Source organism: Myotis myotis, unplaced genomic scaffold (assembly GCF_014108235.1).
Source record: "Myotis myotis isolate mMyoMyo1 unplaced genomic scaffold, mMyoMyo1.p scaffold_m19_p_31, whole genome shotgun sequence".
Taxonomy (NCBI): Eukaryota; Metazoa; Chordata; class Mammalia; order Chiroptera; family Vespertilionidae; genus Myotis; species Myotis myotis.
The window spans coordinates 1,649,444-1,673,961 of NW_023416337.1; the positions used below are offsets into that span (position 1 = coordinate 1,649,444).

Genomic DNA, 24,518 nt, shown 5'->3' on the forward strand with positions numbered 1-24,518 from the left:
TCGCTGCCCCTGGCTGAGTGGTCGGACTGACCCGCGCTGGGCACCCTGCTGTGTGTGCTGCTTGCCCGCTCTGTGCGCCTCTGCCCGCCTGCCGCTCTGGCCCTCGTCTCTTGCCAAGTGTGGCTCTCACGGGCAGCCACCTGGGACGCACTGTGCTTGCCATGCAGGTCCTGGCCACGCTGTGTGCGTGCTGCCTCTGTTAACGTGTGCCCGCAGTCACTGCGTCAGCGTGACAGGTTGGAGCTGATTCTCACTTTGCCACGTGAGCCGGTTCCTTCAGTTGCAGGAAGTCCATGTTGAGTGTTCTGGTCACTGGAGGCACAAGCACATGTGGATGGAGGAGCCGAGGTTGGCGAGGGCTGCCCAGCGAGGGCCTGCGCCGTGTGCTTCATAGATGCCAGGGGCTAAGTATGACGCGGATAGAGATGAGGTGAAACTGAAGGGTTAGAAACACCAATTTTGTCTGAGGCAGTAAGATTGCCATATATTTTTATATTGTGCTATATTATTGAATTATGAGGGAAATAAGTTCTTTTTTAATGACTTTTATTTATAATGAATCACCTCCCTCAAAACCCATATATCATAAATCCATGTATATGGATTTCTTTTTTCCCCTTTCCTATTTTTACCATTGGTGCTGTAAAAGTGATTCTTTTACTAATAATTCTTTCCATTTTCATATCAGTTGGTATTTTCCAAACATTTCAGCACATCACTGGGCACCAGCTCATGAAGCAGATTGCCTAAGTGCTTATGAGAAACCAATAAAAAGCATAAACGCCCAGAGGCTTTATTTGGTGAAAGTTTTCCGAGGGGGCGGCCATGCTCAATGCCTTCTCACCTGTTGACTGTGGAAGGCAGACTGCACGGCCGGGAGTGTACGGGGGCTTGAGGGAAAGCAATGTGTTAACCTGAGCAGAATACATCCTGGTAACGTCCCGGGCAGTGTAGGTCAGCCCCTGGAGATGCCCGCTCCGAGGGGCATCGCTCTCGGGGGTGACAGGCAGGGCTGCCCATGCCAGGAGCTGGGGCCAGGCCTCGGGAGCACACCCTCTCGCAGTTCCTTTGCCCACGATTAGGTGTCCATTTCCAGGTCGGGACCAGGAGGTCCCACCTGTTCATTCACCACTTGCTTCATAGCGGCCCAGCCGGGCAGCCCCGGAGGGGAGCACGGTCACTGCAGGCCTGACTCCGTGCTCACCCTGGCCTGTGCTTCCAGGCGTATCAGCCAGAGTTCAGCCGAGGTGCATGACCACACAAAGACTTACGTGTGAAAGAGACATGCCCTCACACACACACATAGGTATCTCCATAATCACGCATGCACATGCCTAGTGTCTGCACACATCTGTATGCAGATGCACCCCCACACACATGCCGATTAACCCCAGGCTGAGCCGTACACAGTTGCAGGGGCTGGATAAGCAGGCCGCTGGATGGGGCGGGCAGGACCGGACGGAGCCGCTCGGGCACACACGCTGTCCCCACAGCCAGGGCTCAGTCATGGCCCCGCCTCACCTTTCTCTCTCGGGAAAGTCGCAGCCCTCTTCGAAGGCCCCTGGACTGATTGAACCAGGCCCCCAGGATAAGCTCTCCCATTTAACTAAGCTAATTAGGGACGTGACTGACATCTGCAAAACCGGCCCAGCAGTGGGAGGCCGGGCAACTCAGCCAGGCTGACAGCCAGAAAGGCAGGATGCCCAGCCCGCTTCGCGAGGGGCAAGCCTCCCCACCCGTCGGTCCCAGTGGAAGCCACTCTGCTCACTCACATGGACTAAAGCAAATCCAGAAAATAAGTTTTAATAGAGCTTTAGACTAAGGAGACGTGTCTAACGTAAGTTGAAGGAAATATTAGTAAGGCTACCTAAAAATAAAGAATCATGGGTAAGAATCATAACACCATCAAAAGAGAAATAATAAACTGGAAGTATTAGTAATGACATACAAGATTACTATCATAAAATATAAGGAAAGTCAATAAATCACTAAAAGTTTTAACTTTTAATCACTAAAAGTTCAGAGATTGGGCAGAGAATGTCGGCAGGTTGATTTTAGTAAAGCAAACATACATGGCCCTTAAGTGCAGGCAAAGATGTTCCATTTTATAATGAGTTTCAAGTTAGACCTGTAGTCCTCCATGTCCACCTGCGAACTGATCCAGACAAACAGCGTGGTGACAGGGTGGGGCAAAGGAGTGGGAAATAAGCACCTCACACTTGCTTGAAGTGAGAAATGATACAATCTCTCAGGAAGGCATTTTCACAACACCCATCAAAACTAAAAGCAGGCTCTCATCTCTCAGCATTTACACACATATTTTTGCACTCATATGAAGGTGTTTATTGCAACATGGTATACTTGACAATCTGGAAAGAACTCAAAAGTCTATCAATGGAAAAGACATAAAATCATTTACAGTAATATGCATACTGTGAGAGGCAGCTGAGATCTAAAATTGTTTCCAAAATCCAATGTTAATTGCAAACAGCAACATCATACACATATGGTTGTGCTGACATGGCATAGAATATTCTGGAAGAATACCGAAAGTAGCTGCTTTGGGAGTAGCAGATGGTGACAAGGAGACCCACTTCTCGCTGTACACCCTGTTGTGCATTTCTTTTTTTAAATATATTTTTATTGATTTCAGAGAGGAAGGGAGAGAGAGAGAGAGACATCAATGGTGAGAGAGAATCATGGGTCGGCTGCCTCCTGCACCCCCCCACCGGGGATCGCGCCCACAACCCAGGCATGTGCCCTGGACTGGAATCGGGCCCGGGACCCTTCCACTGAGCCAAACCAGCCAGGGTCTGTTGTGCATTTCTAAACTTGCACCTAGTAAAGTTACTTCATCAGTTTTTAAAAGAATTAAATATTGGGAAAAAATTACTTCGATTAATACTGTGAAACTACTTTTTTTGGCCAAAAAGGGGGCTTATTTAAATTTATAACAACTTTGAAGTGTGCATTAAATTTTCATGGATGCCAAAAATATCAATAGTTAATTGATAAAAGAATTGTGAGATTTAAACTGTAGGTTGAAAGCATTTTAGTTGCTCATAAGAAATATTTTAGGAGAACTAATATTTATGTTTTCACAAATAGAAGGGGATTTTCCATTATTTAACCAGTTATAAGAAAAGACTACAAGGAATTATTTCAAATATTTCAGTTGTTTAACTAAGGTGTAAATAACTTTCTTGAATTTGTTAATTTGATCTATATACATAGTTTTTAATAATTCAAGCACAAAAAAAGGTGGATGTTAAAGCTTGAATTAAATCTAGCATGTGTGTAGTTAATGAAAAGTGTATTTTGATTTGAAGATGATTATTAGTCAAATAATCTTAAAGTTTATAATAAAAACTTAAGGGCAGATGTAGTTTAAACATTTCTTTAGATATTAGTAACATTTCAATACTTTAAAATATGACAGGATTTAACTGAAGAACACAGGTGTGACTCCCCTCTGCCCGCCCCGTGGTGGGCCTGGCTGTGATGACCCTCCGGGTGGTCCTGGCACCTGGGTGCTTACGCTGGAGACACAGGCACCTCTCCTTCCCTTAGGAGCTGGACTGAGCAGCCTCCTCCCAGAACCAAAGACGGGGTTTCAGTTCCGCAACCCAGAGGCACGTCCCACTTACCTCAGCCGTGGAGTGTGTCCAGAATTTCAGATTACAGTCCACTCTCCATGTCTTATTCCAACACATACAGTGATGGTTGGAATATTTAAGACATTTAAATACCCAGTCCGCTAGGGTCCCGCTGAGGGAGGAGGAGAGAAAGCAACTCTCAAGTCATACTGGTTGGAAATGCCAAGGCAGGGCCAGGCCTGAGAAGGCCGTTTTGTGTCATTCTACTAGTAAAGGGCAAGATTTAATACCTGTGCTTCCAAGGTGAGGGACGCTCATTGTGAAGGTCAGGTGGATCTTCGTGGATCTGAAGGAAACCTCACCTCACCCCGTGCCCTGGCGGAGGAGGCTCACCGGCCGTGGGACCTGCTCCCCTCTGGCGCTGCGGCCTTCCCACTGGAGACTAGAGCAGGCCAGCTTCCGGCAGCCAGTGCTCCTGAACCCTGCCGGTTCTTTCTGCCGCTGCGATTGTGACAAGTCTGTCTATATCTTCGTCACTGCTATTGGCTGATTCAAAAATGTCTTTGAAGGAGTCCAAAAATTACAGCCCAGAAAGGGCATTCCTGGAGCATGCCCAGGACTCCGGTTCAGGACACTGCACTCGCCTGGCAGCTCCATAGAGCAATTCTGTCTCCCCTTTTGTTCACTTCTGAGTCCCCACTTCTTACACACAGGCGCACGTGATAATGTGTCAGATGCATTTTCTACTTGCAGTTAATCCTGGAAAAAAAGAAAAGAGACCAGGGATTGTGATTTGGAGCCTAATTTTTATTTTGTTACTGTGTAGTGCAGGGGTCCTCAAACTTTTTAAACAGGGGGCCAGTTCACTGTCCCTCAGACTGTTGGAGGGCCGGACTATAGTTTAAAAAAAAACTATGAACAAATTCCTATGCACACGGCACGTATCTTATTTTGAAGTAAAAAAACAAAACGGGAACAAATACAATATTTGTATTTGCATGTGGCCCGCGGGCCGTAGTTTGAGGACCCCTGGTGAAGTGGTCTGTTTTTACCAGAGTCCATACAGCTGGAAGGGCACACATTTCTCCTTGCAGAAAGCTAAGGCAGCTAGTGCCACCTCGTGGTGCCCTGCTGGTTTGACTTCTGTTTGGAATATCAGCAAAAATAGGAAAAAGGCAATTGTCAACTTTCACTTACACTTTGTTCTCTAAGCCGAAAAGGTGATGCTATTGATTAGGGAGGAATAAATCATCAAATACAAAGCAGACCAAGTAACAATCAATGGTGTAGTGACTAACAATATGATTTTCATTAAACTTTAAATACTAATCAGTACTGTTATAATTCACCATTATGCCTTAGATCTCACTCTCTTTTTCAAAAAAATATTTTTAATTGATTTTAGAGACGAAGGGAAAGAGATGGAAACATTGATGAGAGAGAATCATTGATCAGTTGCCTCCTGCATGCCCCCTACGGGGGATTGAACCCACAATCAGGGCATGTGCCCTGACCTGACTGGGAATCGAATCTTGACCTCCTGGGTCATAGGTCGATGCTCAACCACTGAGCCACGCTGGCCAGGGCTACAGCGGCTCATTCTTTACAAAGTCTTCATTCTTCTTTCCCCCTGAGCATAGACTCCAGCGGGTTTGCTGTCGGCTGTTCTGCTAAACGGCATATTCATCCAGTGCTTAGGGAACATGAAACTTGCTCTCTGTCTTCATTTCACCATAAAGTCACTACTGCCCTTTTAACGGAAGCAACAGAAAACCTCCTGTTTCTTTCAGAGAAGGGCCCCCAGGTGCAGCGCCCTCCTCTGTCCCTGGCGGGTAGCAGGGCATGGGTCAGGGCCAGAGCTGCCGAGGTGACTGAGGGCAGGTGGGGCCAGTGCTAGGGCACTGATAAGGTCAAGGGAATATAAAATTTCTACTCAACTCACAGCAAACAAACAAACAAACAAACAAACAAAACAAGAGGTTTTTCCATGAGTCAAATTTAGTAGCGATGCCTGGTCTAAGTTGTGCTGAGGGTGGGTCGGGAGGCTCGAGATAGAGACTTTCAAAGGGGAAGGCTATGGGAATAGCAGGATTACATTTCCCCGTTTCACGATGCAAACTTACATCAAAGAAACAATCCAGTCGGGAGGTTGCCATTAACACCAGCAGAAGGCTTCCCGCGGCCTCTGGCGCCTGCTCCGGTGTGAGGTGTGAGAAGGATGGCTTTCCTGGGTTAGTAGAGGCTCCGCCTCAGAGGCCGTGATGGTGCCAGTGTGATGGTTGCTGACTGTCCCCGGCCACCCTCCGCTCACCCAGATGTCGCTTGGTCTCCACAGAAGCTCAGACAGAGGCCAGGCCCCGCTGCGTGAGCTTTGGAGTGGGGGGCGGGGGGGCGGGGGGCAGCTGGTGGGTGTTCAATGCCTGCTTCTAAACGACTTCCACGTGCAAGTGAAGAGGAGAATGAGAAGCCGCAGCGCCTTTGGGAGGTGCAGGTGGAGTCCGAAGGGGCTGTGAGCAGGCGGGAGCTCTGCCCCAGCAGGTCTGGGGTCCCAGTGGCATTTAGCCGCCCAGGATCCAAGCAGTTTCCCGGAGAATGGGATAAGCCCGTTGTTTCTGCTTCCTTCCTCATTCTTCCCCCAGTCTTTCTGCACCAGCTAAATGTGATTGCTTGCAAATAAAAGTAGTTCCACAGCAGCCAGCAATGCAGAGGTGACCTGCTCTCTGTTTGTGCTTCAGGTCTCCTCGCAGGGGACCCGGCCAGAGAGCTCCGTGACCTTTAACCCCTATGAGCCAGAGGGAGCGCCCTGGGCCTCGGAAAGAGGTGAGAGCCGTCCTCTCAGCCCCCAGAATTTCCTGCCAGGTGAACGGTCCCCACAGCCTCCCTCATAGCGGGTGGGCCTCCTGGGAACCGCTCCTCCCGCTGCTCAGAGCTCCCGCCTCCTCAGTGCTAGCTCTGCTCCAGGTCCGAGTCCTGAGGGCACGTCTAGGCGGGTGCTGCGCCCACTACACGCCTGGGCGGGGGGGGGCAGGGTGGGAGGTGCACCCTGAGCAGACGCCTGGGCCGCGGGACGCCTGGTGAGGGAGGTGCCGGCGGTGTGAGGCCCACGCCGGAGGCTGCCCAGGGAGACCATGCTCTGCGGGCTCAGTGTCCTCTCTGGACTCGCTATCAGAAACGGGCCTCTGCTCGGCCTTCTCGGGTCTCTAGGTGACCCCAGGACATTTTTTATTCAACATTCGTGCAGGAATGGGAGTCACGGTCAGCGGGCCCTCGGGCTTATTGCTGCCCCCAAGGGCCGGGTGAGGCCCGCCTGACTCTCCCTGGCCCCATCACTACCAAAGTGGCCAAGGGCAGCTGTGGCCCCCGGGAGGTAGGCGGGTGGATGGCGGGACTTCACCCGCCCCCGTCCAGCCTGTGCTCCCCACTCCCTGCAGAAGCCCAGAGAGAGGCGCTGCCCATGGACACGGAGGTGTACGAGAGCCCCTACGCGGACCCCGAGGAGATCCGGCCCAAGGAGGTCTACCTGGACCGGAAGCTGCTGACCCTGGAGGACAAGGAGCTGGGCTCCGGCAACTTCGGCACCGTGAAGAAGGGCTACTACCAGATGAAAAAGTAAGTCGGCTCCGGCCCCCCACCCCCACCCCCACCCCACCCCACCCCCCCGCTCCCGCCTGTGTGGGGCGTGCTGTGTTCGTTTAATCCCAAGCACGAAGGGTAACGCACCAGACCTGAGTCTGTCTTTGTTAATAGTATAATTTTTGTCCATTTCTGGTACAGTTACCATGAAAGCACCCATTATGTATATTAAGTATGTAGATAATAATTATATATGTTAGTTTGGAGGTTACACAGGTGTCTTGTAGAGACTTAGAAAATAGAAACAAGTGAAAAGTAAGAATATGAAAATGTCATATTTATACCAGCCAAATATCACCATTGTGAATCAACCATAGTGTGTGTGTGTGTGTGTGTGTGTGTGTGTGTGAGAGAGAGAGAGATCTTTATATGCACACACATACACATGCTATTTAATTAAAATGTAATCATTCAGTAAGTGTTGTCTACTTATTTTCTTTGATTTTTTCAAATTATGTCTCATTTTTCTTACCCAGAAAATTTCTAATTTCAAATATCATTATTTATAATTATTTATTTGCTTTTACGCATAATTTCAAATAACAATACCTATTATGCAATAATTAGAATTGCTAAACTACTAAAATCTCTTTGTACTTCATTTGGCCTTTGGAAAATTACCCACATGGAATGTTCAGTGAAAATACTAGTTTCTAAAGTCCTTTGGCACAAACCCCCTCTTTGAATATGTGTATTTGAATTAGTTTGTTACTGGTATGAGTAAAGTCGGTTTTGTTGTTCGATGCTGTTTTAAATGTAAGGAATTTTTGTAGTGTTTTTGAGTAGGTAAGTCGCATGATACAGGGCCAAGAATGTAGATAAAGGCCAACACCAAAGTCTTGCCCCGCCACTCGCCTTCCATGCATGTATGCTGGTGTATGTGTGTGTTTTAAATGTACATTTATATATGTTTGAATAATGTTCTCACTTTAGAATATATGGACGCATACCACAGTCATTTTGCAAAATGGGTTACATTATCCTGTACTAAAGTATACATTTTCATAACTAGTCTGTGATAGTAAATGTCTGGCTTAGCTATATGTGTACATGAGCATAGACATGATTGTGGATCACAACCTCAGCTGGAGGGATCGGAGAGGAAGGCCCTGAGGCCAGGGGCACAGGAGGTCTTTGCAGCACCCAGCACCGCAACTCCCATCAGCAAACACGGCCCGGCCCGCTTTCCTTGCGCCCTCTGTACTTCTCGCGGCCTCCCCAGTTGCTTTTCCGTGTCGAGGTCTGGCTCAACTTGTTGTTGGGTCCATTTGAAGGTGTTTAGTGCTTTTGATGGTGATATGTACGGTATAATTTTTAGGGTTTGATGTGCTTATCCCTGGTGTTGGTTGAATATGGAAATGTAACTGGCTTTGCCTGTTGACCTGATACCCAGCAGCCTGGCTAAATTCACCTGTTATTTCTGACTAATTATTTCTAGTAACGTATCTTTGCAGTCTTCCACCCAGAAATGTGTCATCTATGACTAATGAGTTTTACGTCCTTCTGTTTAATCCTTACGCATGCTCCGTTTCTTTCTTGCCTTGCTGTAGTAGCCAGGAGCTGCGGCTCAATGTGAGAGGAAAGTGGCAGTGGCCTTCTTCTCATTCCTGATTTTGGGGAAAATGTCAGTGTTTCCCCACTAGGTTTGTAGCTGCTCTTATTGGATTAAGAAAGTTTCCCCTTTTTCTTACTTTTTTGAGAGCTTTGTTTTTAATCATGAATGTGTATTACATTTTTTTTCACTGCTGAGATAAACAGGTTTTCTCCTTTATTGTGGTACTTTATACACTGATTGAAGGATATATTTATTGATGAGAGAGAGAGAGAGAGAGAGGTAATAGAGAAACATGGATCAGTGGCCTCTCATATGCACCCTGACCAAGGATCAAACCCAGAACCTTTTGGTGCACAGAGGATGCTTCTACCACCCGGCTATACTAATTGATTTTTCAAATATTAAACCCATTTTGCATTCCTAGAATAAACTCTTCTTGTTCATGAATTATATATTCATAATTTTTTATAATTTACTGAAATTTTTATTATTTCTCATAGAACTTTTGTATCTTATGTTCATGAAGGTCATCAGTAAATTATATTCTTGTCATTTCTTTGGCTAGTTTTGGCATCAGGGTAATGCTGGCCTTATAAAAATGAATTGGGGAATTTTTCTTTCCTTTTCTCTATCCTGGAAGAGGCTGTAGTGTTATTTTTTTCCCTTAAACATTGAGAAGAATTGAGAGGTTTTTGCATGTTAATTTGACCCCTACCTCACACCATACACAAAACCAGTCTGGATGGATGGTTGATGAAATGTGAAGGTCAAACAATAACTTGTCTAGAGACAGCATAGGACAAACAGTGCTTCCATGACTGAGGAGGAGGAGGGGTTCCAGCGCCGCTCTGTGCCCGTCTGTGTGGGAGAGGGCAACTGAGAGGCTCGCTGAGCTCTGCTCTGCACTGCCTGCACCTGTCTGAGAGCATGTCAGACCTACTCTGCTATTCTTTTACTTGACCTGTTTTATTCCATAGTTCTCGTTTTATTCTCCCATTGTGGAGTTCAACAAAAGAGCTCCATACTCCCTGCATTTGTGGGAATCGTATCACAAAGAGATGCAGTTTTCAAATCATTCATAGTTAAGTTCCATTCATTGATGTAAGCCCCACTGTGTCAAGATGTTTTCCAGAGTTCCAACATGATCTGTGTGATGTTATTAGAAAATAAAAATAAAAAATTCATTTTTTTGCAAAATTGTTGAGGCTTGCTCAAAATTCACAAAGCACATTAAAAGTTGTGTAAGCTGAACTTTAACAGCACATGCTTGTTATGTCAGCATCTCTGTTCACCTACGTTACATACAATCTGAGATGGCAAATCCCAAAACGTTACCGGAGCCCACTCCTGCCTTGTCTGTCAGGTCTCATTGGAAGTGACTTACCTGCTCTGTTGTCCTAGGCTTGCTGCTTGGCTGGGGCATTCTGCAGCACCCACCCCTGCCCATTAGTTTTAACTGAAGAATTGTTACTCCCTTTGTCTGTGAAGTGACAGAACGTTGTGGGAAAACTAGTCACTTACAGCTTCTTACGATGCATGTTCCTTCTAGGCTGTTATGTGTATAGCCTGTTCCTAAAGGACATTTCTCTCAAGGGAGCCCGTTGAGCGGTTCTGAGGTGTGTGGCTTCTTTGCAGAGTTGTGAAAACGGTGGCTGTGAAAATCCTGAAAAACGAGGCCAATGACCCGGCTCTGAAAGACGAGCTGTTAGCAGAAGCCAACGTCATGCAGCAGCTCGACAACCCGTACATCGTGCGCATGATCGGGATCTGCGAGGCCGAGTCCTGGATGCTGGTCATGGAGATGGCAGAGCTGGGCCCGCTCAACAAATACTTACAGCAGAACAGGTACTGCCGGCCCCGCGCCTCCGCTGTGGCGCGCAGAGCACCGGGTGCCCAGGGAGCCTCTCTCCTCCGTCCTCCCAGGCACCGTGCGAGAGGAGGTAGCTGCTGTCTTGGGATCAAATGTGTTTTAGCTCCTTTTAGCTGCAGAATGTCTCGGCAGTCAGCGTCGCCTCCTAGGAAAGACATGCTTTTCACAAGGACATCTCACGCGCTTTTATAGGGATGACCACGGCAGCTTGCCTGTCTGGCTGACCTCTCCGTCCCCACGAGTAGTTACTGCTGAGAGTGCCGCTGCGGTGCTGACGGGATCACTCCTAGCCTAGCCGCTGGCTGCTTATTCATCCACTACATTGCGTTTCTACTTAGGCTGTGCCTTTAATCCCCTGGAAGGGAGGCATTGCTCCCACTTCATGGGGGAAAACTGGGGCTCAGGGTGGGTTTTGTTTTCTGTCCACTAGTGAAGTCTGGTTCTCCTTCAGCCGGAATGGCCAGCCTGCTGTACGCTTGCATGCAGTTCAAAGCAAGCCTCGAAATGGCACCATTAAACACTGGGAGGATGGTGCTCACTCTTGAACAGCTATCGGGTAACAAGGTCCTTTGTCACCACTCGTGAGTCTTGCTGGAGGAGAGTAGGAAGTGAGAGGACCCACCCCTGTCTGTGAGGCGCACGTCGGCTGTTCCTAAATGGACCCCTGTCCACTGTTACTAATGACACACTTGCCTTGCAGACACGTCAAGGACAAGAACATCATCGAGCTGGTTCACCAGGTGTCCATGGGGATGAAGTACTTGGAGGAGTGCAATTTCGTGCACAGAGATCTGGCGGCAAGAAATGTCCTGCTGGTGACTCAGCATTACGCCAAGATCAGTGATTTCGGACTTTCCAAAGCACTCCGTGCCGACGAGAACTACTACAAGGTAGGCATAAGCAACCAGCTGGTGTGCAGAGCAGCAGGCGGTAACAATCTGAAGTGCAAATGCATCTCCTTATATTTTATTATGATGGGGTTTCAAGGAGCCATTTCCCTATTTAAAAACAGCTATGCAAAATGTGCTTCTTAGGCTTGATTCTATTGTTAAAATGGAAATACTGTAATCTATCGCAACCTGAGATTTACTCAGAATAGTATCTTCCAAACCATGTTCCTTGGACAACAGGGAACCAACAATTAAGTGTCAGAAAGGGAAATTAAGAACACAACCCCATTTACATCACATCAAAGGAATAAAAAACACAGAGGAATAAATTTAACCCGGGCGGTGGGAGCCCCGTGCTCCAGGGGAATCTCCTCACCCGTCAGGCGGCTGCTGCCAAAGACAAGAAGGAAGGCGTGTTGGCGGGGGGAGGGGGAGAGGCCGCCTGGGCACTGCTGGTGGGAATGGGCACAGCCACTGTGGAAAGTTGGATGACGGCTCCTCAAAAAATTAAGAACAGAGTTACCTACGACCCAGCAGGCCCGCGTTTGCATACTCTCCTGAAGGAGAGACAGCCGCTGTGTGAGGGAGGTCTGTGCCCCCCATGTTTATCGCAGCGTTATTCACAATGGCCAAGATCTGGGAACAACCTAAATGTCTACCGGGGGGTAAACGGATAGAGAAAATGCACACACACACACGCACACACACACATCAACTATAAAAAGAAAGCAATGCTGCCATTTGCAACAACACAGATGAAGCTTGAGAGCATGATACCGAGTGACATCAGACAGAACAAGACAAATACTCGACCGTCTCACTTACATGTGAAACCGAAGAAGCTGAGTCCCTGGGAACAGAGAAGGTTCTGGGGCAGGAAATGGATGAAGGTGGTCAGAGTACAAGCTGCCAGCTGTGAGCCGAGTAAGCGCTGGGCATCTCGTAAGCAAGGAGGTTGCTAAGAGAGGAGATATTAAATGTTCTCACCATGGCAACAACTACACGGTAATCATGTCAGGTGAAGGACGTGCCGCTAACTATACTGTTGTAAACAGCTCACAAGATACATGTGTATGAAATCATCCTATTGCACAAAAAATTAAAAGCCAAGTTAGAACCTGTAAAAAGAGACTAAACACTCCAAGAAGATGGTGACATGGAGGGTATTTCGTAAGCAAACAAAGCAAAATGGGGTAAAAGAATAAAAAGTTGAAGGGGATTAAAAAGTGACAGGGGTGGAAGCAAATGAGCGTGGCCCTCGGTGTTTGTATGCGGGGCTGAGGCCACGCCACACGGAGCCTGCAACGCGTATGCCCTTTGCCATGCCGCTGAGACGGGCCCGACGTGGGCACAGACAGGCTCCCTCGTGTGGTCTCCGCAGATGTGTCTTCCACAAATTGAAGGTTTGGGGACACCATGCATCACACAAGTCTATTGGCACATTTTTCCAACAGCAATTTGCTCACTTTGCGTCTTTGTGTCATATTTTGGTAATTCCTGCAATATTTCAAACCTTTGGATTATTATTAGTTTTGTTACGCTGATCTTTGATCAGTGATGTTTGATGTTGCTGTTATTAACACTTTGGAGCAACATGAACTGCACCCACATAAGACAGCAAACTTAGTAAATGCTGGGTGTGCTCTGATTCTCCAGCGGCCAGCCTCCCCCTCTGTCTCCTTCCCCGCGGCCCTCCTGCTCCTGAGACACAGCACTATTGAAATTAGACCAACTATTAACCCTGCAGTGGCCCCTATGGCTGCCACAGACCACGGCTCCTCCGATGGACCTGGGCAGAGGAAATGAAACCTCTCCTGTCCCTGGGCACATTCAGATCCCTGGGAGAGGCCAACATGTCAGCACCCAGGAGTCTGGGAGAAGTGGGCGGTGCCCGCAGGGCTCCGGCTTCAGGAAGAGGCACCTGCGGACGTGCTGGACATGCCAGGATGGACATGCGGGGACAACGAGCGGCCGCCAGGGGAGCTGCGGGGGAGAGCGCTGCCATCTGGTGATGGAACCCTAAGGGCCGGGAGCTGCAGCAGAGCAAAGGAAGTGGTTGCTTGAGACGGACCGACCCCTGGCGCCGGGCCGTGGAGACTGTTGCAACGACAGCCAAGGCTTTAGAATCTCACGTGAACTTAGTCGGGGAAGCGGCCGCAGGTGTGAGAGGGCTGCCTCCAGGTCTGAAGGTTCTGTGGGCGAGATGCTGTCACTCAGTAGCCACAGAGAAATCGGTGTGAGAGGAAGTCAATCAATGCAGCCAACTTCACTCTTGTCTTATTTTACCAACTCCCCCCCACACCACCACCACCTCAAACTTCAGCCACCACCACCCTGATCAGCCAGGAGCCATCAACACTGAGGCAAGACCCTCCATCAGCAACGATTCGGACTCGCTGAAGGCCAGGTGATGGTTAGAACATTTTAGCAATAAAGTATTTTAATTAAGGGATGTACACTGCTCTCTTAGACTGGATGCGTTTGCACACTTAGTGGACTGCAGTATAGTGTAGACATAACTTTTATGTCTTTGCTGTGGTGTCTCGAGTGGAACTCCAGAACCTCTGAGGCCCGCCTCACACACTGTCAGCTCTGTCCATTGTAGCAGGATGTGTAATAACAAAATCCGGAAGCCCCTACTGGCCTCTCGCTGGAGGCTGGTTAAGTTAGTTGTAGGAGATTGATATGAAGCACACCATTAACTCTTCAAAAATTGACTTCATTTGCATGTACTGACATATACATATATCTAAGACACATGGTTAGCAGAAAAAATAAAAAGTAAAGTGCAAAAGGGTATGCCTCTAACTTATTACCCCAGGAGCATATGTTCCCTGTTTACACTTGTATGTGTATTTTTCTGGAAGGATCCAAGGAAAGCTCTCAAATGTGGTTGTCTCTGTGGACTAGAAGTAGGAGGTGGTGGTGGGCACAGCTGCTGAAAATCTAAATCTAAACATAAAGCACAACGTGGACGAGACAGAGGTGTGGTCAGTGTGGCACAGAGAGCGGCCGGCACTGTGGTCTCACGTCCATTCCCCAAGGGGCCCCTCCCAACCCGCCTCCCTCTGCCCCGGGGACTTCACCAGATTAAAGTGACAGCCCGGGAGGCAGCAGGCCACACGGACCCCGAGCCCCTAAGCAAAGGCCTTTGGCAGGCACAGCTTGGGTCTCTTACTACCCCCTTTAAAATGAGAGCGTGTGAAGTGATACTGTCAGCAGCCTGTGCCAAAGCAGGGAGTGCTGGCTCAGAGCTGCGGACAGTGCACCTGGAGCCGCCGGGTTCCTGGGCGCCGGACCTGGACGCAGTGATCCGCGGGGCTCGCCTTGTGACCGGCCCAGGGGCTGTGAGGGCCAGAGGAGGAGGTGAGAGAAATGACTAAGATACACAAAAGTCCATCTCAATCATTTAAAAATGTATTTGAAAATGAAGTTTAAGATTTTCAGATTTAATCGTATGTTTAAGATTCATACCAATTACACGCACACATGCATGTGGGTGCACACTCACACACGGCACATGCATGTGTGCACATACACATGGTGTGTTGTGAGTCATGATTTCATTATTTTTTTAAATTGTGGTAAAATACCCTTAACATAAATTTTACCATCTTAACTGTTTTCAGGATTACAGGTCAGTGATGTGAAGTACGTTCACTTTATGTACAATAATCTCCAGAATTATTTTCATCTGACCCAGCTGAAGCTGTACTCACTACAAGCTAGGCCCCGCCACTCCCTCTGCACCCGGCCCTGCGCCCCCTCTACTTCCTGTCTCTTCCTCGGCGACTCTAGGGCCCTGGATGAGTAGAACCGCACGGTGCTTGCCCCTTGTGACTGGGCTGGCCTGTTTCACGCAGCACCTGGAAGGGCCCTCGTGGTTCTGCCATGCCGGCGCGTGTGTCAGAATCCCTTCCTTTGGAAGGCTGGGACACCCGCTGTATGTCGGAGCCCATTCTGTCTGTCTGTCTGTCTTTCTGTCCTCGGTCAGTGGGCGTTTGGGGTGTCGCCTCGGGCTCTGGTGAGCAGAGCTGCGTGGACACGGTGTGTGTGAGTTTGTTCTCACGCAGGCCTCCGTTTGCCTTGCTTTCAGGCGCAGACGCACGGGAAGTGGCCCGTGAAGTGGTACGCCCCCGAGTGCATCAACTACTACAAGTTTTCCAGCAAGAGCGACGTCTGGAGCTTCGGGGTGCTGATGTGGGAGGCGTTTTCCTACGGGCAGAAGCCATACCGGGTTAGCCTCTGCTTCCCATGTCCTGTCCTGCGGCCTAGTCTGTCTGAACAGATGAGCACCTGACACCATAGTCTTGGCCTTCCTTCTGAGGCTGTGCTGTCTTTTGACAGTCAATAGGACCTCAGTTTATTCTAAACGGCAGGAGAAATATTTCATGCTAGCTGAGCAGTACATCTTTTTTTCATTGCATATTATGCATGTAAATATGCATCAAATGTACCCAAATCAGCATTAATTAAAATTGAAATAGGAAGTATGGCTATTTCAGTATCAAATTGGCAGCTCATTACAGTTTGTTAGATTTTTTTAAACCAAGGTACACATACCAAAAAGGGCGCAGTTGCTAGGATGCAGCTTGATGAACCTTCACAGATGGAACATGATCGTGAAAGCAGCCCCAGATGAAAACAGACGGAAGCCAATTCCCCTGCCCCTGCACGCACGCCTCCCGCCAAGGGTCACCTCACTGACTTCCAGATCTTAGCTAGGTGCTCCTGCTTTTGTTCTTGCTATCACTGAAATTGCGCTTCATGTACTCTTGTTTCCCTGGGGATGGCAGATGGGATGTATTTGTGCCTTTGTTTTGTTTTGCTGAGTGCTATGTTTAAAATTCTCAGGTGTATTTTACATGTTTTAGGGTATGAAAGGAAGTGAAGTGTCCGCTATGCTGGAGAAAGGAGAGAGGATGGGGTGCCCTCCGGGGTGCCCGAGGGAGATGTATGAGCTGATGACCCTGTGCTGGACCTATAAGTGAGTACCCCCACTTCCTGCCGTCCACGCAGCCACTCGGGCACAGCGTGCCGGGCTGTCTCCCCTGGGGCAGGGTGTGCGCCCTCCTACACCAGCGGGGCAGCTGCCTGGCTTTCTGGACCAGGCACTTCTATTCTTTAGTCTAAGAATAAGTTTAGACAATGACTCTAATCCCGGATGTCAAATTTAAGTGTAGATGATATTGGCGGGGCGGGGGTGGCCACAGTAGAAAGATGTTCCTACGTCTGGCCCAGTGCTGTGGACCGTACTTGGTGACAGAGGGTGAGAGGTACTTGGAGGGAAACGTGTACTTTCCTAGTTCCTGACCACCTTTCGGAGTGGGCGTGGACACGATGCTGGCTGGCTCTCAGATGAACTGTGAGGTAGCACTGCCACTGCCGAGGAGTGCCCCAGGCCTGGGAGGGTGGCCCTCAGAGTCGCCTGGAGCGCATGTGATCTTATGGCAACTCAGCAGGAAGGGAGACCCATCACACCTGGGATCAGGGAAGAATCACACCTGGGATCAGGGAAGCATTGCACCTGGGGATCAGGGAAGCATCACACCTGGGATCAGGGAAGCATCACACCTGGGGATCAGGGAAGCATCACACCTGGGATCAGGGAAGCATCGCACCTGGGGATCAGGGAAGGATCACACCTGGAGATCAGGGAAGGATCGCACCTGGGGATCAGGGAAGCATCGCACCTGGGGATCAGGGAAGCATCGCACCTGGGGATCTGGGAAGCATCACACCTGGGATCTGGGAAGGATCGCACCTGGGATCAGGGAAGGATCGCACCTGGGATCAGGGAAGGATCGCACCTGGGGATCAGAGAAGGATCGCACCTGGGGATCAGGGAAGCATCGCACCTGGGGATCAGGGAAGCATCACACCTGGGATCTGGGAAGGATCGCACCTGGGATCAGGGAAGCATCGCACCTGGGATCTGGGAAGGATCGCACCTGGGGATCAGAGAAGGATCACACCTGGGGATCAGGGAAGGATCACACCTGGGATCAGGGAAGGATCGCACCTGGGGATCAGGGAAGGATCATACCTGGGATCTTGGAAGGATCGCACCTGGGATCTGGGAAGGATCGCACCTGGGATCTGGGAAGGATCGCACCTGGGGATCAGAGAAGGATCACACCTGGGGATCAGGGAAGGATCACACCTGGGATCAGGGAAGGATCGCACCTGGGGATCAGGGAAGGATCACACCTGGGATCAGGGAAGGATCGCACCTGGGGATCAGAGAAGGATCACATCTGGGGATCTGGGAAGCATTGCACCCGGGGAGGCACTCATAATTTGCAGTAGATTTAATAATGGAGTACTAGCTGTGCTCTGAGATACAGTGATTAGTGATGCTGGAGCATCCTGGGAAGAGGAGTACTGCAGGTGCCACCTGGGACTCTGCACCCAGGGAGCACCACTCACCACGGCTGGGCGTGCACGTAAGGGATCGCACTCTGGTCTGGAAGCAGCATGTGGTCAGCCCAAAGGGAAAGGGTGGTATGTCCAGCTGCTGGTGCTGACCTTCTCAGAGAAAGGCCCTCTCTGTACCAAAGCTGCCCGCTGGGCCCTGGGCGCTTCTTGAACTGGGCTGTCAGTGCCAGCCAGGAAGAGAGGCGAGAAGGAGACTTTAGGTGGGGTGCCCATTCTTTGAGTCTTGACTAACTGCACCCCATGGGGCCCAAACTAGAATCATTAGACTCATTGACAGGTAGGTTCCGGCCATTTTCAAAGTGGAACTCAAAGGTCTGGACTAGAAATTGCGGTTGGGGTGGGTCATATAGGAAACGGAAGACCAACGGCCCTGAGTATGTTACAGACCTCGACTCGACACCTTGCACCTGCACTGACTCAGGCCCCGGCCACCTGCCTGGAGGTGCCTCTGGAAGGCAGGCAGGGCAGAAGGGTGGACCTGCCCCCTGAGACTCCGACAGGAACCAGGGCGCCCACGCTTCTCTCCCAGCACCTGTTCCTCTGCGCGGCCCGCGGGAAAGCAGGGACTGGCCTGGCTTTCGCAGGGGCTGTGTGCTGTGCTGCTGGCGGGGCTCGGGGCCCTGGTGGCTGTGAGGCGTCACCGGAGCAGAACAGACCCAGGTGGGGAGATGGCGAGGCCGTGGGAGGGCCGCCAGGGCCGGAGCCTGGGGCATTTATAGCTCTCCAGCCTGCCTGCGCCGTCATGTGGAAGGTTTCACTTCCTCTGAGAAAAATGAACTTGAAATCATTCTGAGACAGGTGGAAAAAAGAATTAAAGTGGACTCTCGGGAGATGGTTAAAGCTAGCGTTCTGCTCTGAATGTGAACCCTGACGTGTTATTTCTGTCCGCTGCTCTCCACGGTGGAGGCTGACCAGTGAGGAGTGGAAGGGTGTGCAGGGGGCACTCAGGGGGAGAGGGCATTAGGGGATGTGCTCCTTGGGGGGTTGGGGGGTGGTGATGCAGCAAGGCACCCCGGCTTGGCTGGGGGAGGGGTGACTCAGTGAGGTGCCCCAGCTTGGCTGGGACTGGGGGTGATGCAGTGAGGTGCCCCGGCGTGGCTGGGACTGGGGTGATGCAGCGAGGCACCCAGGCTTGGCTGGGACTGGGGGTGATGCAGTGAGACACCCAGGCTTGGCTGGGACTGGGGGTGATGCAGTGAGGTGCCCCGGCGTGGCTGGGACTGGGGTGATGCAGCGAGGCACCCAGGCTTGGCTGGGACTGGGGGTGATGCAGTGAGGCACCCAGGCTTGGCTGGGACTGGGGGTGATGCAGCGAGGCACCCCAGCTTGGCTGGGGGAGGGGTGATTCAGTGAGGTGCCCTGGCTTGGCTGGCAGAAAGTGATGCAGTGAGGTGCCCTGGTTTGGCTGGGACTGGGGGTGATGCAGTGAGGTGCCCCGGCGTGGCTGGGGCGATGGGGCGGAAAACCTGTACCAGATCTGCTCGCCGCCTTTGTCCCCCTGGACACATGGCGCTTGATGCTGCTGCCGCCAGGCCCAGGAGGGAGGCGAGGAGGAAAGGGCGCGTGGCAGTGGCGGGAGGGCAGGCGGAACTGCTCTGAGACAGCCCTGGCCCAGGTGCTTTCCAGCGGAGACTGAGGTCACAGCCAAGTGAGGTCCAGGTGGCGGTCTCCCCATCATGCCACCCAGGGACGCTGTCCAGTGATCTACGCAGATCCCTCCTCTAGGAATGGGCAGCAGGGCCCAGGGGTCCGTGGAGGAGCAGCAGTGATGGCGGCCATGCCCCAATTAGGAAGGACAACTCCTCGTCACACTGAGGTTCTATTCCCAAAAGCTGGATTTCGGAAGCTTACAGGTTTCTACAGATGCCTGGGTGCCAGTGCTGGTCAGGGAGCAGTGGTCGGAGACTTTGTCTGCTAGAAGCAGTTAAATGATGTGCAGTTGAATGAAGAAGAACACACAGAACCTTTTGGGAGCATGGCCAGCCAGGAGGCCGGGGAGCGCAGGAGCTGGTGACGGGGAGTCACCTCGGCCAACCTCACAGAGACCCGCCCTCCCTGTAGGAGCCTGCGGGTGAGGAGGAGAGGAAGTGGCTGCCTGGGCATGACACCTGGGAGCTTCCAGAACCTGAAGTCAGTGAAGCAAACACAAACGACTCCTGTGTAGTCTCCAAGCTTTCCTCCACTGTAAACAGTCAGCCACCTTTTCCAAGGTGATGGATTTTATTTTTTTATATGTTTTATTGATTTTTTTTAGAGAGGACAGGAGAGGGATAGAGAGATAGAAACATCAATGGGCTACCAAGGTGATAGATTTTGGTAGCTAGGTATGTAGGTAGGAAGGTAGGTGGGTAGATAGGTAGGAGGGTAGGTGGGTAGGTAGGTAGGAAGGTAGGTGGGTAGGTAGGTAGGAAGGTATGTGGGTAGATAGGTAGGAGGGTAGGTGGGTAGGTAGGTAGGAAGGTAGGTGGGTAAATAGGTAGGAAGGTAGGTGGGTAGATAGGTAGGAAGGTAGGTGGGTAGATAGGTAGGAAGGTAGGTGGGTAGATAGGTAGGAAGGTAGGTGGGTAGATAGGTAGAAGGTAGGTTGTAGGTAGGAAGGAAGGTAGGTGGGTAGGTGGGTAGGTGGGTAGATAGGAAAGTAGGTGGGTAGGTAGGTAGGTGAGTAGGAAGGTAAGTGGGTAGGTGGGTAGGTAGGTGGGTAGATAGGTAGGAAGGTAGGTAGGTAGGTAGGTGGGCAGGAAGGTAGGTGGGTAGGTAGGTGGGTGGGTAGGAAGGTAGGTGGGTAGATAGGTGGGTTGGTAGATAGATAGGCAGATGGAAGGCTGGGTGAACGGGTGGATAGAAAGACAGATGGATAGTTATATATATTGATTGATAGGTGATGGGTGGAAGGATAGATACATAGAAAATAGGTAGACAGATCAATAGATAGATAATAGGTGACAGAGGATAGATCAGTAAATCAATACGTGGTAGGTGGGTGATGGATAGGTATGGTGGGATAGATAGATACCAGTAAGTAGCAATTTACTCAGAAAGACATGCCCACACACCTGAGGTCGATGGCAGACGCCCCGTGCATTGCCCTTCGTTTCCTGCACACGGAGACACTCCCTCCTGCAGGCCACACCTCTGGGCTGGCGGTGCGGGGCCAGCAGGAGGCATCAGCCCAGACAAGCATGTGATGGCACATCGCGGTGGGTGCTGCAGCGCAAGCAGCCGGGAGCACAGGACGGGAACAGGGTTAGGGGTCGCACTTCTGTTAGGGTCCATGTGGCCCCTTTGGACGGGGTTTCCACCTGACAACTACAGGGTGGGGAGCTTGGGGTCAGGAAATGAGAGGGAAGAAGGGGTGCACCGGGCACAAGGGGAAGAGTGGACAAAGCCTCGGCCTGGGCGGAAGGTGGGCGGAAGCAGCACAGGCCCAGGATACGCGGTGCCCCCCCTGCCCAGGCTCAGGTCGTCCTGGGTTCCTCCCAGCAGCCCGACCCGTGCAGCAAAGGAGAGGCTTCCTGGGACCCCGGCCGCTGTCTTCCCTGAGGCCCAGTCTGTGTTGCGGTTCTCTACATGAGTTTCCTGGTGCTCAGCTGCCGGGTGAATGAATCCCGCACAGCAAGCTTCAAGCAGGTCTTGTGCACTCGGGGCCCGTAGTCGGGGCAGAACTTTCTGATTTGCAAAGATGATCAGTGTGTGTTCCCTTGTCTGTCTGTGTGGACATAGTTTCTGCCCGTGTTTCTGCACCCCGGGCTTGGCCACCACATTCCTTCCCAGACCACAACCTGGTGGCCAGGACACGGCCCCCACGGCGAGGCCAGGTCCCAGCCTGACCACAGTGGCTGGGGTTCTCAGCAGGGCTGCTTGCTTTTGAAAGCTGTAGGTACAGCCATGACAGCAGGTCTGGAACGACATCATTTGTGATGACATTGATGAGGTGCGGAGGACCTAACTCTTGCTTATAGCAATAGCCTGTGGTCAGATTGGTTCGGTTATATGTTGTTTCGCTTAAAGTCACAGACACACTGCGGGCTTACTCTATGGTGATGCCATTTGACTAGACAACCCATTTTGGTTCTAGAAACCGCTCTGCCCTTACAGTGGTGGGTGACCCCTGGCCTCTTGCACACTCCCTAGCTGTTCTCACACCTACACTGAACCTTATGAAATTGTAGTCGTAGGTCAAAAAGGTTGACTCTGGACAGTTCATAGTTTAATTTCAAGTTTTGTTTCACTTATTGGGCAAGTTTACCCACTTAAAATATAGCCAAAAATCTTGCAAAATAAGAAAAATTATTCCCAAACAAGGATAGGTTCTTTGATTTTTAAGAAATACTTGCTGGCAACAGGTCCTGCTCAGAGTGCCTGTGGTAGAGCAGAGACGTGTGACGTTTGTTCAGAGACTGCAAATTGTGAAAGGCTTTCCCCACGGGGTTACTGACGCCATTACGGCACCTGGCAAGCAACCAGAGGGAGGCCTTGCTGTGCTAAGACGACGACAAGGCCCACGTCCCCGCTTCTGCCCGACAGGCTTTGAGTTTTGATTAGACCCTTATCAACAGCACATGCTCAGAAACCCTGAGCCATCCAGTTGGGGGGGGGGGGGAGGGACAGTTTAACTGTGGTTACTTTCTTCTTAACAAGGTTATGAGTCAAACCTAACGGAGTGTCCGCGGCATGTTGACCAATGATACCTTCCAGACGTGGCTGTTTTGCTACATCCTGGGTTAAAGGATCCGGAGTTCCAGCGCAAAATTCTCCATCTTTAAGGTGGAATGAGCCACCTGGGTCTTGCTGAATGCAGATTGGGTTCTGTAGGTCCGGGAGGGCCTGGCTGGGTCCCAGGCTGGGAGCAGGACTTGCTGAGAGCCGCAGGTTCAGGAGGAAGCCACCAGGGGCCGCACATGCACACTCGCCCCAAGGCCCAGCTGTGGCCTGCTTGTCACCAGGGCGACTGACCCTAATGCCTGTCTTCCCTTTCCAGCGTGGAGAGCAGGCCTGGCTTCGCAGCGGTGGAGCTACGGCTGCGCAATTACTACTACGACGTGGTGAACTAAGACTGTGCCGGTCGCGCCGCCTGTGAGCAGATGAGGCGCAGGCCAACGTATACAGTCACTGATTTTGAGTCTCCATCTCCCTCTTCCCGTCGGGAGAGCCAGCTTCACGGGACATGCCTGACTGTGGTCCCCAAAGCCCGTCCCGGACACACCCTCCACAGAACAACCGCCCGTCCAGGGAGCATGGAAGAAAGATGGACAGCAGGGGCAGAGGGCTGTGGCTTCCTCCGTGTCTGTCGCTTGAGTGGTTCCCCAGGCTGGTCATCTGCAGGGTCTGTGTCCGGAGGCCCTCGCTGTCTGTCCAGTCCTCTGGCTCCCGGCTGCACCGGAAGCCACCGCCCAGAGGCACCATGTGCACTGAGTGCCCCTCGCCGCGTCTTGGCGTGCCCGGGGCAGGGACACGATGCGACGGTGAGGCAGGCAGTGGGAGGAGGGACTTGCTGGAACGGGCCACGGGACTCGCCCTGGCCCCAGAAGCTTTCCCGATGGCAACGCGCTTGAGGCTTTCACAGGTCACTTTCTACCAGCGCGTGTGTAAGGCGTAGCCAGGCAAGGATCAAGTCAGGAGGCTGCTTCTGCTCCGTGCCCTCTGAGCCAGAGACTCTTGTCTCCCGAGGGTGGCCTGCGGGAGGGGTGGCGTGCCTCGCTGACCCCAGAAACCCTCTCCCGAGGCCACTCTGAAGACTGTCCTCGCGCATAGAAGGTGACCTCCAGGGAAAGGCTGTCTGTTGCCTGGAGCAGGAGGAGGACAGACAGCAGGCCGCTGCCGCTGTGTGGAGCCCATGCCTCCTCTGCCTGGAGAGGGTGCCGCCAGCACTCAGCCTGCGTCCGCGGCGGGCCCCCGGCCAGGGCAGGTGGAGACGAGTTCCTAAAGAAGGTGTGAATCCATAATAAAGCGCAGACCCACTTCTCGCCACAAGCTGGCTTTACTGGATGTGATTTGGGGCTGAAGATACAAAACCCAAGAATTATCTTCTCGTTCCCTGGTCGTAATTAATCCTTAACTAGTGTCTGATTTTACTCAAGACCATTGCTAGTCAGTTTTGCTGTGGCTCTTGAAAACTAGAGCTACTTAGCCATCCTCCTTGGGTCAGTCACGCCACACACTCAGACCGTCCCGTCTCCGCTCTGCTCACACGTTGCAGGGGTGCATCCCCCGTGTGCAGCCGTGAGGCCCTGCTCCAAGGGGAGTGCGGCTGGAGAACGCAGCGGGGCCCTGGCCTGGCAGGAGATGTCAGTCATGGGGCTCCTGTTGAGAAACTTTTAGAAACCATTCCTTCTTCTAGAATTGTGCTACCTGGTGGTTTAGTGGTTTTGTTAGAGAGGATCCCTGTGTGCTGAGCAGATAGTCCAGTGGTTCTCAACCATCTGGCCCTTTAAATACGGTTCCACATGTTGTGACCCAACCATAAAATTATTTTTGTTGCTACTTCATAACTGTAATGTTGCTACTGTTATGAATTGTAATGTAAATATCTGATATGC

General features: G+C 51.2%; 1 protein-coding gene across 1 annotated transcript in view; it reads left to right on the plus strand.

Annotated features, from left to right (window-relative positions):
* The window catches only part of SYK (spleen associated tyrosine kinase), a 77,364-nt gene extending 53,363 nt beyond the window's left edge, over positions 1-24,001 (plus strand). The window contains exons 8-14 of the mRNA XM_036302340.1: positions 6,332-6,416; positions 7,028-7,205; positions 10,420-10,629; positions 11,355-11,544; positions 15,641-15,781; positions 16,419-16,531; positions 22,961-24,001. Coding sequence (XP_036158233.1) covers positions 6,332-6,416; positions 7,028-7,205; positions 10,420-10,629; positions 11,355-11,544; positions 15,641-15,781; positions 16,419-16,531; positions 22,961-23,033 — 990 coding nt within the window. The 3' untranslated portion in view covers positions 23,034-24,001. The remainder of the gene's footprint in view (positions 1-6,331; positions 6,417-7,027; positions 7,206-10,419; positions 10,630-11,354; positions 11,545-15,640; positions 15,782-16,418; positions 16,532-22,960) is intronic.
* The last annotated feature ends 517 nt before the right edge of the window (positions 24,002-24,518 follow it).